The 17,062-nt window shown below is 41.7% G+C and overlaps 1 protein-coding gene across 1 annotated transcript; it reads right to left on the reverse strand.

The window, feature by feature from the left end:
- Window positions 1–1,652: 1,652 nt before the first annotated feature.
- drd4a (dopamine receptor D4a) lies at window positions 1,653–11,381 on the reverse strand. The gene is made up of 4 exons (XM_060908464.1): window positions 11,136–11,381; window positions 9,610–9,722; window positions 8,394–8,989; window positions 1,653–1,855 (listed from the first exon to the last, which is right to left on the reverse strand). The coding sequence occupies exons 1-4, from the start codon at window positions 11,379–11,381 to the stop codon at window positions 1,653–1,655; spliced, it is 1,158 nt and encodes a 385-aa protein (XP_060764447.1).
- Between the last annotated feature and the right edge of the window lie 5,681 nt (window positions 11,382–17,062).

Here is a 17,062-nt window from a genome sequence, read left to right on the forward strand (position 1 = left end):
TTTCCACTTTGCCACAGTCCATTTTAAATGAGCCTTGGCCCAGAGAAGACGTCTGCGCTTCTGGATCATGTTTAGATACGGCTTCTTCTTTGAACTATAGAGTTTTAGCTGGCAACAGCGGATGGCACGGTGAATTGTGTTCACAGATAATGTTCTCTGGAAATATTCCTGAGCCCATTTTGTGATTTCCAATACAGAAGCATGCCTGTATGTGATGCAGTGCCGTCTAAGGGCCCGAAGATCACGGGCACCCAGTATGGTTTTCCGGCCTTGACCCTTATGCACAGAGATTCTTCCAGATTCTCTGAATCTTTTGATGATATTATGCACTGTAGATGATGATATGTTCAAACTCTTTGCAATTTTACACTGTCGAACTCCTTTCTGATATTGCTCCACTATTTGTCGGCGCAGAATTAGGGGGATTGGTGATCCTCTTCCCATCTTTACTTCTGAGAGCCGCTGCCACTCCAAGATGCTCTTTTTATACCCAGTCATGTTAATGACCTATTGCCAATTGACCTAATGAGTTGCAATTTGGTCCTCCAGCTGTTCCTTTTTTGTACCTTTAACTTTTCCAGCCTCTTATTGCCCCTGTCCCAACTTTTTTGAGATGTGTTGCTGTCATGAAATTTCAAATGAGCCAATATTTGGCATGAAATTTCAAAATGTTTCACTTTCGACATTTGATATGTTGTCTATGTTCTATTGTGAATACAATATCAGTTTTTGAGATTTGTAAATTATTGCATTCCGTTTTTATGTACAATTTATACTTTGTCCCAACTTTTTTGGAATCAGGGTTGTAAGAGGAGGGTTTACTCGGCCCTGTCTTAGCCTCAGTATAATGCAAACTGACGTCCTGCTCATATTAAAAGCAGTGAGAACATAAAACAGTGCTGATCTTCCTTCTACAAAACATGTTCCACCTTTTTTATTTTGACCTTCAGACACTTTAGGTGTTTTTAGAATAACAAGCCTGACATGGGAAGACGGATAATAAGAAAATGACAAAATAATGACAAGATTGGTGGAACTTTTTTAAGCTTTGCAGGTGTGTGTAATGTTTATTGTAAAAAAAAGTAGCTGTTCCGTAAGTGTATGCAAGACTCAGGAATCATGTGTTACTTGGTTCGAATGAAAATATACCGCTACACAGGCTGATGGTGGATAAAGTTGACATATATTTAATCACGAACAAGTAAATATATTCTTATTGGAAAAACCTGATGTGTTTCTCACAGGAGCCAACGCAAAAATGCGGGTGCAGGTTGTTTTTACTCTTCCATCACGTTGCATTTACTACATTCATTTTAAGTAAATGCTTTATCCTGGCCAGGGTCGCTGTGATTTAAATGACTACATTTCGCAACATAGATCTAGGCTGAAGAACAAAGTCAAAGTCAGTCATGTTCAACATGCAATAAGAGCCTATGAATGAGGCCGTTAAAAACAGCCAAGTGTCCCACTGCAATTCTGCTGTTACAGCAATTCAACTCAAGTGTAAACAAAACAACAACAACAACGTAACATTGTATTATGATGGCAAAGTACACATTCTACTATATACAAGATGTAAGCATTGCCTTATTTTACAATCATGGTCAGGCTCAGAGCTTATTGGCCAATTGAACATTCGGCATGCAATGTGTCTAGCAGCATTTAGGTAAAAAATTCCTGAAGAACTTCCTGAACTCTGTGTTGAAGACGGTATAAATGACGGGGTTGATGGCACTGTTAACGTAACCCAACCATGTGACGATGCTAATGAGACTGCTGGGAATGTCGCAGTCCTGGCACAGAGCACGCATCGTGTGCACCACGAAGAACGGAGTCCAGCAGAACAGGAAGGCACCTGGAATGAAAAGCACAGAGTACGTCAGCTCATCGGCCAGAACATCCTGTGATCATGTGTCATGTTAAAGGCACAACAACATGTGCTCTAGGGGAGGTCAAAACCTTTCCTCATGAAACAGCTAAATTAATCTCACATGCTTGTTACAAATCGTTTCTCGGTGGTGATTGGGCTGAAAAAAAGAGCTTGCAGGCTGCCATGATTGATTTGTATTCTTTCAGAGCTGTTCTTAGTAAGAGGGGTGTGGCTGACAGTGACTCATCTGTCCTCGGTTTATGAATTATGGAACAGCTCTCTGTCACTGTCCCTGTTGTCAGCTGCTGAAGACCATCATCACTCCATCACAAGGGACAAGTTGAAGAGAAGGGGGTGGAGGGACGAGTTGAGAGAAGGAGCAGTAGGAGCTATACGTAACTGCTATATATAATGAGGAATGTATTTCCAGAAAAAAAAAAAAAATATATATATATATATATATATATATATATATATATATATATATATATATATACATCTATATATACAGTGCCTTGCAAAAGTATTCATCCCTTGGTGTTTGTCCTGTTTTGTCGCATTACAAGCTGGAATTAAAATGGATTTTGGGGGGGTTAGCACCATTTGATTTACACAACATGCCTACCACTTTAAAGGTGCACATTGTTTTTTTTTATTGTGACACAAACAATAATTAAGATGAAAAAACAGAAATCTGGAGTGTACATAAGTATTCACCCCCTTTCATATGAAACCCGTAAATAAGAGCTGGTCCAACCAATTCACTTCATAAGTCACATAATTAGTTGATTAAGATCCGCCTGTGTGCAATCAGTGTCACATGATCCGTCACATGATGTCTGTATAAATCGATCTGTTCTGTAAGGACCCTGGCTCTACAACACTACTAAGCAAGCAACATGAAAACCAAGGAGCCTCCAAACAGGTCAGAGACAAAGTTGTGGAGAAGTATAGATCAGGGTTGGGTTATAAAAAATATCCCAAACTTTGAATATCCCAGAGAGCACCATTAAATCCATTATAGCAAAATGGAAAGAATATGTCACCACTACAAACCTGACAAGAGAAGGCCGTCCACCAAAACTCACAGACCGGGCAAGGAGGGCATTAATCAGAGATGCAACAAAGACACCAAAGATAACGCTGAGGGAGCTGCAAAGATCCACAGCGGAGATGGGAGAATCTGTCCATAGGACCACTTTAAGTCGTACACTCCACAGAGCGGGGCTTTATAGAAGAGTGGCCAGAAAAAAGCCATTGCTTAAGAACACACATTTGGAGTTTGCCCAACAGCATGTGGCAGACTCCCCAAACACATGGAAGAAGATTCTCTGGTCAGATGAGACTAAAATTTATCTTTTTGGTCATCATGGGAAATGCCATATGTGGTGCAAACCCAACACCCTGAGAACCCTATTTTTACAGTGAAGCATGGTGGTGGCAGCATCATGCTGTGGGGATATTTTTCATCTGCAGGGACAGGAAAGCTGGTCAGGACTGAAGGAAAGATGGATGGCACTAAATACAGGGCAATTCTGGAGGAAAACCTGTTTGAGTCGGCCAGAGGTTTGAGACTGGGATGAAGGTTCACGTTCCAGCAGGTCAATGACCCTAAGCATACTGCTAAAGCTACACTGGAGTGGTTTAAAGGGAAACATTTAAATGTCTTGGAATGGCCTAATCAAAGCCCAGACCTCAATCCAATTGAGAATCTGTGGCATAACTTGAAGATTGCTGTACACCAACGCAACCCATCTAACTTGAAGGAGTCGGAGCAGTTTTGCCTTGAGGAATGGGCAAAGATCCCAGTGGCTAGATGTGCTAAGCTAATAGAGGCATACCCCAGGAGACTTGCAGCTGTAATTGTAGCAAAAGGTGGATCTATAAAGTATTGACTTTATTTTATTTATTATTTTTTTTGGGGGGGGATACTTATGCACACCCCAGATTTCTGTTTTTTCATCTTAATTATTGTTTGTGTCACAATAAAACAATTTTCACCTTTAAATGGGTAGGCATGTTGTGTAAATCAAATGGTGCTAATCCCCCCAAAATCCATTTTAATTCCAGTTTGTAATGCGACAAAACAGGACAAACACCAAGGGGGATGAATACTTTTGCACGCCACTGTGTGTGTGTGTGGATTATTTTTCTCCTGAATGTGTGGTGCGCCATGACCGTGAAATGTGTGTCCGGGCTTTAAACGGTACTGTTGCTCGCTGGTTTTTGTGTGTTGAACACGATGGTGAACAGGTTTTGTGAATAAATGGTTTCTACCATTCAAGTGTTAACATAATTTTGACTAACCCTGTGTGTGTGTGTGTGTGTGTGTGTGTGTGTGTGTGTGTTGTAACACTTCTGGATAAAGGTGTGTGTGCAAAATGCTGTAAACGTGAGTGTCCTAGCTCCCTATGGCTGCGTTCAACCTAGGACAAAGGTTATATCATAATAGGATTGGAGGATTTAAGGAGCTGATTAGCCAACGTGGCTCAGAAGAGTCAGTCACTCAGTTTCACAGCTTGTGCATCCTGTCTTTACATTCAGAAACCTTCACTTGATTTAATGACGACTTAAAGCTTCTTCTCAATTTTGCAACATTTCCCCCCCAACATTTAGTTATTTGCTGATAATTTGTTATACTGGACAATGTACAAAATAATCAACCAGCACGATACTGTCATATTCCATATGGGAAGCATCTGCGAAGGTACAGAGCGATTTGGGGCTTACAGTATTTTGAACACGATTCCTTCTCAACTATGGAAATGCCATTATACTGGTCACTGGAAGAAGGGGAAAAAACATTCTAGACAGATTTGGAATATGTTTACAAAACGTCTCATCTCTAACACAAGCGAACGTGCTGCAACATCTGAAACTTGCTAGCTATGTTAGTCAGATTGCTCTTTGATGCAAACCAAAACTCTTTATCTATGCTGAGAAACCAGTGAAGATTTGCACATTAATCTAATATACCATGCACTGAGAGGCTCCAGTTGAAATTATGGATTCTCTGAGGTAACTGGCATAGTACTATTTTCTGAGGGGCGCAGCAGTACCATGCCAGTCACTGAACAGAATCCATAATTACCGCTGCCTCTCAGCGCAGGGTATATTACATTTATATCCCTGATCAAAAAATTCCAAACAAAAAATGTTAACTTTAACTTTCGTTGATGAGATTGAATCTTGGCATAAACTCACTGGAGGCAGCCATGTTTGTTGTTTACATCGGAGCGACCTTCGACCTGCGCATGTGCAATGTACCATGTTATCGCTTTATCTATCTATCTATCTATCTATCTATCTATCTATCTATTTATTTTTAACCATGCTATTGCCTGCCTCGCTAGGCATAATCATGATACATAGACACACAAATGCTCGCGGAGCCACAGCTGTGACTCAAGTCGGCCGTGTAGCTTGAAACTGTGACATCAGTTCATGGTATAGCCAGGATATTCCATGACTGACTCACACTATCTCGCCATCTGACTCGTCATGAGATACATTGCTTAATCAATGGTGAAATTATCACGTGAGCCATCCTTGGCCAATCCCTGCATGGGAATTTTTTGATAAGGGATATAAAAATTATTATACATACAGGACACTTTTTCGATGGGAAAAAACATGTATTCTATTCCCTTCTAGCGGATTTCATTCATCTGGTTTGACAGCATGCAATATTGTTAGCATATCGCTTATCCTACATGTATTAACACCACTCTACCCAGTGGAGAATGAGCGTTGAATATCTCATTCATCTTATCTCATTATCTCTAGCCGCTTTATCCTGTTCTACAGGGTCGCGGGCAAACTGGAGCCTATTCCAGCTGACTACGGGCGAAAGGCGGGGTACACCCTGGACAAGCCGCCAGGTCATCACAGGGCTGACACATAGACACAGACAACCATTCACACTCACATTCACACCTACGCTCAATTTAGAGTCACCAGTTAACCTAACCTGCATGTCTTTGGACTGTGGGGGAAACCGGAGCACCCGGAGGAAACCCACGCGGACACGGGGAGAACATGCAAACTCCACACAGAAAGGCCCTCGTCGGCCACGGGGCTCGAACCCGGACCTTCTTGCTGTGAGGCGACAGCGCTAACCACTACACCACCGTGCCGCCCAGCGTTGAATATGGTTTACGATATTGCATGGTTGTCAAGACAACATGACGTTGTACGTCAGAGACGTAAAACTTCCATGCTAGTGAGCGATTGTGACAATTTGTAAACAAACATGGCCACCAAGGTTTGCTTCGTGAAATATGGAAAATTTTGAGAGAATTTTGAAAGAGAAAGACGCGTTGAACACCTGAAAGGAATGTGTATGTATAATAATAATACTGGCTGACTTTTTTTCATGGTATATCTGATATATTCCATGCAGCTACCATGATATTGAACTCGTCTTTGACTCGTTCAGTATCATGCTCGCTGAATGGAATATATCTGATAGACCACTCAACGCCAGTCAATATTATTTAAATATCATATGATGACACTGAGGAAAGTGAATTGCAGAACTTGTATACTATATATATCCAGTTTGTATATTATAAGTGTATGATAAGTTGCCCAAACTGTTGCCACAAAGTTGGAAACACACAATTGTACAGGATGTCTTTGTATGCAGACTGTGCCTGAGATGGTCATATGTCCAGAAACTTTTGGCTATACAGTATACATATGTGTACAGCGAAAACTTGATCAATGAATTCTCATGTCACATCATAACCAATGTTGGTACTTGCCTAGAACCAATTTAATAAGAGTGATTAGTGATAAACTAAACAAAAATACTCAACCGATTAGTGGCTTATCAAAAAGAAATATGAAGGTTTTCTGACACATCATACTATCGCAAACATAACTTGGTATTATGAGTGGGTGAGCCGGTGAGATAAACCCTGATGCCAAGCAAGAGGGTCTTGAATCACCCTGAAAGAGTTTATTTTGCAATAATGACCGACTTGCTGTACATTACCTAACGAGTAGTCATGTAATAAGCTAATATATACTGTATATTTAAATAAGCTGATGTATATTTTAAAATGATTTTCTTGTTTGCTTCCACTAATGACATGGTCCATAGCAACAGGCTGGTCTGAAGACTGCAGAATGCTGTAATTGACCGATCAGAATCGAGTATTCGTGAAATAAGACAAAAATATCCTGTGATTCTCAAAAGGCATTTCAGTGATACACAATATGTATGTCTCATCTCATCTCATTATCTGTAGCTGCTTTATCCTGTTCTACAGGGTCGTGGGCAAGCTGGAGCCTATCCCAGCTGACTACAGGCGAAAGGCAGGGTACACCCTGGACAAGTCGCCAGGTCATCACAGGGCTGACACATAGACACAGACAACCATTCACACTCACATTCACACCTACGCTCAATTTAGAGTCACCAGTTAACCTAACCTGCATGTCTTTGGACTGTGGGGGAAACCGGAGCACCCGGAGGAAACCCACGCAGACACGGGGAGAACATGCAAACTCCACACAGAAAGGCCCTCGCCGGCCACGGGGCTCGAACCCGGACCTTCTTGCTGTGAGGCGACAACACTAACCACTACACCACCGTGCCGCCCACAATATGTATGTATCACAATATTTTGGTTTGTGAACAATTTCCCAGCAATATGTTAGTAGTGTTGCGTTAATATTAAATTGTTCGATGATACTTTATTTAATGTTGAGAAAATTGCATTTATTTTGGCTTCCAGTCAGTACTAAGGAATTATTAGCAAAAATGTTTTCTTTTAAATTTAATAAAAAGATATCATGATATAGCCGGTGAGGGCCTTTCTGTGTGGAGTTTGCATGTTCTCCCCGTGTCCGCGTGGGTTTCCTCCGGGTGCTCCGGTTTCCCCCACAGTCCAAAGACATGCAGGTTAGGTTAACTGGTGACTCTAAATTGACTGTAGGTGTGAATGTGAGTGTGAATGGTTGTCTGTGTCTATGTGTCAGCCCTGTGATGACCTGGCGACTTGTCCAGGGTGTACCCCGCCTTTCGCCCGTAGTCAGCTGGGATAGGCTCCAGCTTGCCTGCGACCCTGTAGAACAGGATAAAGCGACTACAGATAATGGATGGATGGATATCATGATATACTTCAGTAGAAAAACATATTGTGATATAATTTATCGTGATGATGTGGATATTATCTCGTCATATCACCCAGTCCTACTTAATATACACAAAGGTTTCTATATAGCCGTGTTTCTCAATCACTTTCAATAATCCAGGCCAGTAAATTATTGTGTTAAATCACAGAAAACACAAAAACATACAGGTTCTCCAGGACTGGAATTGAGGACCACTATACTGGGATCTTGTGATGTTTATGTGCCATACGACACCAACTGAAGGATTATGTTTTTAAAAGAATGGTGTTCATCCATTGAGATTTGTAGACTCTGAACCAAGGCTCACTAAAGCTGTCCTCATGCACCGAGACACTTTTTTTCAGCAGCAGTGTTGAGATCACAATGAAGATCTACTCACCCACCACAACAGGAAGCACCCTCATGGCCTTCCTCTCCCTCCTGTTAATTTTAGCCCTCTTCTTCTCCTGGTTCTGATCTTGGTTGTAACCACTATCCGAGAAGGTCAGCGAAGCTACAGGCCCATTCTTACATTCTATTGTATAAGGACCATCTGGGACAGGATCTTGGTCCATCTCTTTCAGATTAAGGTCTGTAAAGTCATTCTGTATGACTGGGGGAAGTGGCGGCGGTAGAGAAGCTAGCGGTGGTAGAGATGCTGGTGGCTCCTCAAGTTGGTGACAGGCCTGCTGCGTGCTGCTCTTCAGCTTGGCCTTCCTCACCTCCTCCCACCTCCTGAGGCCCTGAAATATTCCACAGTAGAGCAGCAGCATGATGGGGCAGGGCACAAAGAAAGAGCAGACAGAGGAGTAGACCACGTAGTTGTTGTTCTCCAGCTTGCACTCACTGTGATCCCGATTTGGCACGTCGTTGATGCCAAACAGAACAGGCGAGGCCACAGCTAGTGCCAGGATCCAGGTAGCAGACAGCAGGACAATCTGCCGCTGGTCCACATGTTTACGGTTGTAATTGAGTGGGATGGATACAGCAATAAACCTGCAGCAATCCAAACAGAGATGCTATTAGAAGCAGATCCACTTCTGTTTGTGCACAAAGTTCAGAAAGATAAACGCTCATAAAATCGCTGCATGAAAGGATTTCGTTTCAGTGCTTTTATTCCCCTTGACCTGTGCAATTCTATTAATCTTGTGCACCACTCTGGGAGCACGGCATCAGACGCAATTAACTTTGCAGCCACCCTCGATCAGCAGGACAATGTCAATGAGAGTGTAAATGAGACATCCACAGGTAACCTCTACATGCTGCTCGGGACTGTCTGTCACTCTAAAAATATTTTAACTCACTCTGTATGTTTTGTTGTTTGTGCCTTGAGGTTATACTTATGTCCCTCATATGCCTGCACCTGTATGATCGAAATTACTGTGCAAGACCATGTGAGACATCTCTCGTTCTCTCTCTTATGCTCTTTCTTGTTCTCTCACTCTCTCTCGCTGTCTCTCTCTCACACTCACTCTCTCTTGCTTTCTCTCACTCTTTCTTGCGCTCTCTCTTGCTCTCTCACTCTCTCTCGCTCTCTCTCTCTTTCTTGCTCTCTCGCGCTCTCTCACTTTCTCTCACTCACTCTTGCTCTTTCTCTCTCTCTCTGTCAAGCCTACCTGTCAATGCTAATTGCACAAAGGTTGAATATGGAGGCAGTACACAGCATCACGTCCATGGTCATCAGGCCATCACACACGGTCATGTTCAAGGACCAAACTCCATCCTGGAACTGAAACACAGAACAGCAATGAGTGTCTGTCCGTCTCTCTCTCTCCTGCCTTAATTATACTGATGCTCATGCACTCCCTCTTTTTGTCTGTCACTCCATCCTTATCCGTTTCTTCTCTCCCTGGCTGGCAGACAGCAAAAAGGCTGTGTCAGGAATCATCATATCATACTTATTAGGTATATTGTGTCCTTATCCCAAGCAAAACTTTCTCTCTCTCTCTCTCTCTCTCTCATACACACACACACTCCATGTCCCTCAAATTGATGTGCTATTCTGGGTCTGATACACCCCAGTGTCAAAAGGGTGTGTGTGTGGGTGTTAAAAAAACTCAGATAAGAGGATTCAATGGCATTTTAATGATGAGGAATGGAGAGCTTCAATTGTTTTATTGGTAAAAGCTCCTTTCTTATGCCAATGACCCATATTTGCCCTACAAGTGGAATGCATGAGCTCCTGGCAACAGAGTGCGGAGTATGATAATGAGGAAAAGCTGCTGGATTGCACAGTAAGGATGTCAGGCGAGACCATGACCAGAAATAACCAGGTAATAAACTAATACTACCTCTTCCACATTTTCAAGCAAAGTGAGAGTAGTGTAAAGTAGAAATCGATCAACATCCAGGGACTCCGGTGTTATGGGCTGTTGTTACGAGTCTGTTTTGCTGGACTCGAACCCTGCCGTGTTAGACACAACGTCTGTTGTGCACTGGGGGCTGTACTGGCTGCGCACTGGTGGGAAACAGGAGCGAGGCTACACACTTTGTAGGAGGTGTCGCTCCCATCTCACATGCCAAGTGAACCCAAGCTCACACTTTTGTTTAATGGATAATTGGATTTCACTTCAGAAGCATGCACACAGTTCTGGTGACAAAACTTAAAGCAAATACGCCAAAGGATCAGAGATGTAAATGAATTACCGTACACTATATGGGCAAAAGTTTGTGGAAAACTGACTATATGTGGATGTGGTTCTTCCCCAAATGACCAGAAGAGCACAATTGTATAGAATGTCTGTGTATGGTGTAGAATTACAGTTTCCCTTCACTGGAGTTCAGAAAGAGGCTCAAACCTGTTCCAGCATGACAGTGACTTGAGTGACCTGCACAGAACCCTGACCTCAACCCCACTGAACCCCTGACCTCACTAATGCTCACAAATCCTCAGTCACTCCAACATCTAGTGGAAACACTCTGCAGAAGAGTGGAGGTTATTATAACAGGAAATGGGATGTTCAACAAGCACATGTGTGTGTCATGGTCATGTTCATATAGTGTACATTAAGGGTGATGTACTGGAAAAGAGTAGGTATATTGTTCAGTTCCTTTTACCCTCACAGTTTTCCAGTTGAGTAGAAAAAGCTGACCAGCCTAGAAATAAGATGTATGGGATAAATCCCGGGGTTGTTGCACTTACCTCTGCGTAAACAAACAGGGGCAGAACGAGCACTGCGAGCAGCAGGTCCGCGACGGCTAAACTTACAATAAAGTAATTGGTTGTAGTTTTTAAAGCCTTTTCTCTGTACACGCTGAGGCACACGAGCAGGTTCCCGCAGATAATCACGATGATGAGCAGGATCCCAAATACGAGTGCAGGAAAGTTGTAGTTTGTGGCTGAGAGCTGAGCGGTGTGGTTGGCAGAAGCGGTGAGGTTGGTGGGCATTTCTGTGGAAATCAAACCGCTGCCTCTCCTCCTCCTCCTCCTCCTCAGCGCCGCGTGCGCACCCGCTTCAGCACGAGCCCCCACCCCAGGGGCAGCTTCTCCTGAGGGCTGCCCTCTCATCCGCCAGCCGTCTGAGGCAGTTTCCTTCTGAAAAGACTCTCCTCTTTACCATTCTCTCTCTCTCTCTCTCTCTCTCTCTCTACAGGCGCGTGACGCTCCTTTAAGCGTATTAACGGCGCGCGCCTTGACGCACAAACACAATCACCACCAAATCTCCACATTAACAAACAAAATGACTTGAAACTACAGAAATAATTTTTTTACTCTTCGCTAGAGCTACTCACACTCTATTCTCCAACTATATATATATATATATATATATATATATATATATATATATACACACACACACACAGTGGTGCTTGAAAGTTTGTGAACCCTTTAGAATTTTCTACATTTCTACATAAATATGACCTAAAACAACATCAGATTTTCACACAAGTCCTAAAAGTAGATAAAGAGAACCCAGTTAAACAAATGAGACAAAAATATTATACTTGGTCATTTATTTATTGAGAAAAATGATCCAATATTACATATCTGTGAGTGGCAAAAGTATGTGAACCTCTAGGATTAGCAGTTAATTTGAAGGTGAAATTAGAGTCAGGTGTTTTCAATCAATGGGATGACAATCAGGTGTGAGTGGGCACCCTGTTTTATTTAAAGAACAGGTATCTATCAAAGTCTGAGCTTCACAACGCATGTTTGTGGAAGTGTATCATGGCACAAACAAAGGAGATTTATGCAGAATATTTATGCAGAAATATAGAAAATTCTAAAGGGTTCACAAACTTTCAAGCACCACTGTATGTGTATGTATAAAATGCAGGATTGGCTCTCACACAGCAGGTTTCTTCTTCTTGGTCCTTGTGTGTGTTTGTGTTTGTTTCTTAAAACGCTGCTCACATTTATTTATTTCACCTTTATTTAACCAGGAAAGACTCGTTTAGATTAAAACTAGAGCGGCGGCTATAATTATCGGCACCTTAATGATCTTTTGGCCGTTGCAAAAGTAAATTGTGCATGAAAAATTTCTCAAACTTCCACTGGAAAAAGAAATGACTTGATTCCCGATTACTTTGCGTATCAGACCACGTGACACCGTTCCACAATTATCGACACCTTTGTCCATAGTTATCCACACCGTTCCATAATTATCGACACCCAGATGATTATTTATAATAATAATAGCTATGTGGTACTAAGTTCACAAAATATAATTATTTAAAATTTGTTTTACATAGACTTATATTGAGTACAAAGTATCTTTTATATAAATATACTGATGTCGGTGTTCACGTAAAGGAGAAAGTAATTCTAATGTTTGTAAACAAATGAACTGATAATGTTGAACCTGTGTCAGGAAATCTTTTTGTTTCCCTTTTTACCCACTTTCTAAGTATTTTTGTAGATCATATTTTGTTAATCATTTGTTGTTGTTTGTATTAATTTCTACTTTTGGAGTTTACCAAGAGGTGGCATGGTGGTATAGTGGTTAGCACTGTCACCTCACAGTGTGTGTGGGGGTCTTGGGTTTGAGCCCAGCGGCCGGCGAGGGCCTTTCTGTGTGGAGTTTGCATGTTCTCCCCGTGTCCGCGTGGGTTTCCTCCGGGTGCTCCGGTTTCCCCCACAGTCCAAAGACATGCAGGTTAGGTTAATTGGTGTCTCTAAATTGACCATAGGTGTGAATGTGAGTGTGAATGGTTGTTTGTCTCTGTGTGTCGACCCTGCAATGACCTGGTGACTTGTCCAGGGTGTACCCCGCCTCTCACTGTTAAGGGTGGCGAGATGTGGTGAGTTAGGATCCAATAGCAGAACACAAACCAGAAAATCCAATAAATAAAAAATGATATAATTAAAGTTAAAAAAAAAGGTCAAACAAAAAGAGCAAAAATAATCCAGACAACAACGAGGTAGACAAAGTGCTAATATGAAAAAACATGAAAAATAGTTCAGAACAGGGCAGGAATTTCACGAGGACCATGGCCCTCATGCCCTCTCAATTTGGCCTTGTGCCCTTGGAAAAAAATATCTGCCGTAAGGCCACAGTGGCCTTGATGCCCTGCGGTTTTGCGGTTTTGTAGTCTGCCTCGTGACTGCCAATAGGCTTTAACATCACCTGCGTCTATTGAGAAAAAAATATGTCTTTTGATGACATTCTGGATTCTTATTCTCATCAGTGGTGGATCGGACTCGAGCCTGGCATGAACCGCTCCGACGTGCTACAGTGACAGCAATCTATCACCAGCCAACCAGGAGACGGGAAGAAGTTGACTGAGGTAAGACTGTGTGATAAATTAACGAACGAATAAGATAGGAATTTCAACATATAGGGCTTAAGTTTGTTACTGTTAAATAAGCATTGCTTGTACAGTAGCGTTATGTCGTTACAACGTTGACCCACTTTTACCGTGCCGAGTACCAACTGTAGCCGGTAACAAATGCTAATTAGCTTGCTGTCAAAAGTGCAAAGACCTTAAATTGCTCTGTGTAAATTAGAAAATGGCGCAACTTCCTCTGTAGCCATCAACGGACAAGCACAGACTTGTCTTGAGTTTTGAGCCAATCACAACAGGGCAGCACTGTGGCCTGAGGTAAAACATGATAGTTTAAGTTTGTTTAAATTACAAAAATGAGTACACCCAATGACTGTCTCATATATTCTTCATATACTCATACTGTTTAAGTAATGCAATAAAACTAATCTTTAAAAGTGGTATTTACTCAAACTGTTTGCATAGAATGAACTTTCGGGTTAACAGTGTAATAGTGTTGCAGTGTTCTGCAAATTTGCAATTTAATATTTCAGATCTTGAGACATGAAAGTGCTATTTTAAAAAAAAGGTCAGAAATGTTTTCTTTGTCGTCTATTTAGTTCATTTTATTTCCTCAGTAATTTTCCTTGATTGAGAAATTGGTCTGGGCTCTTATGGGTTAATCAGTAGCCTGCATGCTAGTATATGTTCCATTTACAGTCAAACATTTTGATGTACTCCAGGCTCAATTTTAATTAATCAAAAATCTGCGTAGTAGTACAGTCTGAAGATGTTCTTGCACATTCGGTGTCGAACAAAAATTATGGGAGGATATAGGTTTAATAAGTTTTACAATTTTTGAAGTGAGTGATGGATTGATAAGTTTAGATGTGTTCAATGTTTTCTTATCTTCAGACATAATAGTGTAGGAGATGTTTCTTTACCTGCTTGATAGTTTCGACTGAGACTCCAATCTTCCTCAGAAGAGTCATTAGTCCTTAAATTAAATTCATTATAGACGTGAACTTAAAATCATTGTTTTATTTTATGGCCTTATTTTATGTCAAAAAATTGACAGCATAAAAGGCCAAGTGGCCTTGCCCCTAAAATGACGAAATTCCAGGCCTGCACGGTACCCAACAGAGAATGAGCATGCAATATTGTTACAATATTGCACGTTGTCAAGAAAACACATCATACGTCGGCGACATAAAATTTCCATGTTAGCGAGCGCCTGTGACAATTTCTAAACAGACATGGCTGCCAGGTTTGCTTCGTTAAAAACAGAAGATTTTGAGAGAATTTTGGCTGCCAGGTCACTCTGTTGTCTGTAGTTGTCAATGTTGATTTTAAAAGTAATTAAGTAAATTCCACAGGGAAGATGATAATAATAATCAGCTTGACTCTGCTAGCACTGGCCTTCGCTAACACTACACCAGCTGGAAAGTAACTGGGCTGCCGTGCTAACAGCACCGAGGCGTGGGTAAACTAATGTTGGCCTTTGCTAACGCTACACCAGCTGGAAGCTAACTGGACTGCCGTGCTAACAGCACAGAGTCGTGGGTAAGCTAGCATTGGCCTTCGAGAATACTGATATGAAGAGAGTGTGTATGTATAATAATAATTATACATATAATAATAATGGCATATAATTATACATATAATAATAATAGCTTTTTTCATGGTCTATCAGATATATTCCATTCAGCTAGCATGGTACTGAACTCATCTTCAACATCTCATCTCATTATCTCTCACCGCTTTATCCTGTTCTACAGGGTCGCAGGCAAGCTGGAGCCTATCCCAGCTGACTACGGGTGAAAGGCAGGGTACACCCTGGACAAGTCGCCAGGTCATCACAGGGCTGACACATAGACACAGACAACCATTCACGCTCACATTCACACCTACGGTCAATTTAGAGTCACCAGTTAACCTAACCTGCATGTCTTTGGACTGTGGGGGAAACCGGAGCACCCGGAGGAAACCCACGCGGACACGGGGAGAACATGCAAACTCCGCACAGAAAGGCCCTTGCTGGCCATGGGGCTCGAACCCAGACCTTCTTGCTGTGAGGCGACAGCGCTAACCACGACACCACCGTGCCGCCCTTGTTCAATATCATGCTAGCTGAATGGAATATATCTGATAGACCACAAAAAAAGCCAGCCAATATTATTTAATTATATCATTTTGTATCAGGCTTTGTGAAAATTTACCACTAGATATGAGAAAGTGGGGAGTTCAACAACTATTTTAATTTACTTTTGTGTATGGAGGTAATTTTCCCCTTTTAAAAGGTAGTTATTTCCAATATTGTGGTTATTTTGTTGTTTTGCCTTGTACAACTATTACTTTATGAACAACCTATATAATTACTCAACTAAAATTTCCATTAGTTTGATAAGGCAGAATGTCTATCAAATGTCATCAGGAATTGTGTATACTGAAGACTAATAAAAAGTTTTGTGACATAATTTGGGTATCTGGTAAAATGGTAGTATCAGGTCATGAAGTGTTTGGATTTGAAACTGAGCATGCATTTCTATTTCTTTTTAATGACCTTGAAATTAAGTATATGCATGAATAAAGGTGTGTGCAGGGGTGGGTTTTTTTAAATTACAAAATAAAAGTCTCACAGTATGTTTGGTCCACGACAATTAAATGCAGTCTATATATCCTGCAGCAACTTACTTACCATTCATCCAGTAGGATGATGGTTTAGGCCCTACAACAAATATAACCTGTAGGAAGTTTAAGGTTTAGTGGACTGTAAATTATCAGAAAGAAACGCTAAAACCCTTGCTGCTTTTGGACCTGTATGTGGACCTGTATGTGTAGGATGTCAAGGACTCCTGTAGGAATTTTAAGATGAGTAGGTACTCCGAGTTCCCACTTCCGAGTTCCCACTTCCTGGTTCTGACTTCCCGGTTCCCACTTCTGACTTCCCGCTTCCCAGTTCCCACTTCCCAGTTCCGACTTCCCAGTTCCGACTTCCCAGTTCCGAGTTCCGACTTCCCACCTACCACTTCCGAACTCCCACTTCCGAGTTCCGGCTTCCCAGTTCCCAGTTCCCATCCCCAATTTTTCATTTGCATCTAATTGCCAATCCATCCCCCAATTTTTCAAATCCATTGACCCCCATTTCCCAATTCAATCCACCCCATTCCCAATTTCCCATTTTCATCCATCACCTAATTTTCTATTTCCTTCCATTCTTCTAATCCTTCCTCCAATTTCCCATTTACAGCCACCCTGTTCCCATTTCCCACTTCCCAGTACACATTTCCTAGTTCCCAAATCGAACCAATGACCTTTTGTCCCAAAGCTTTGTCCCAAAGCTGCTTCTCTAACCACTAGACCTTG

The sequence above is a fragment of the Neoarius graeffei genome, chromosome 2, assembly GCF_027579695.1.
Source record: "Neoarius graeffei isolate fNeoGra1 chromosome 2, fNeoGra1.pri, whole genome shotgun sequence".
NCBI classification, from domain to species: domain Eukaryota; kingdom Metazoa; phylum Chordata; class Actinopteri; order Siluriformes; family Ariidae; genus Neoarius; species Neoarius graeffei.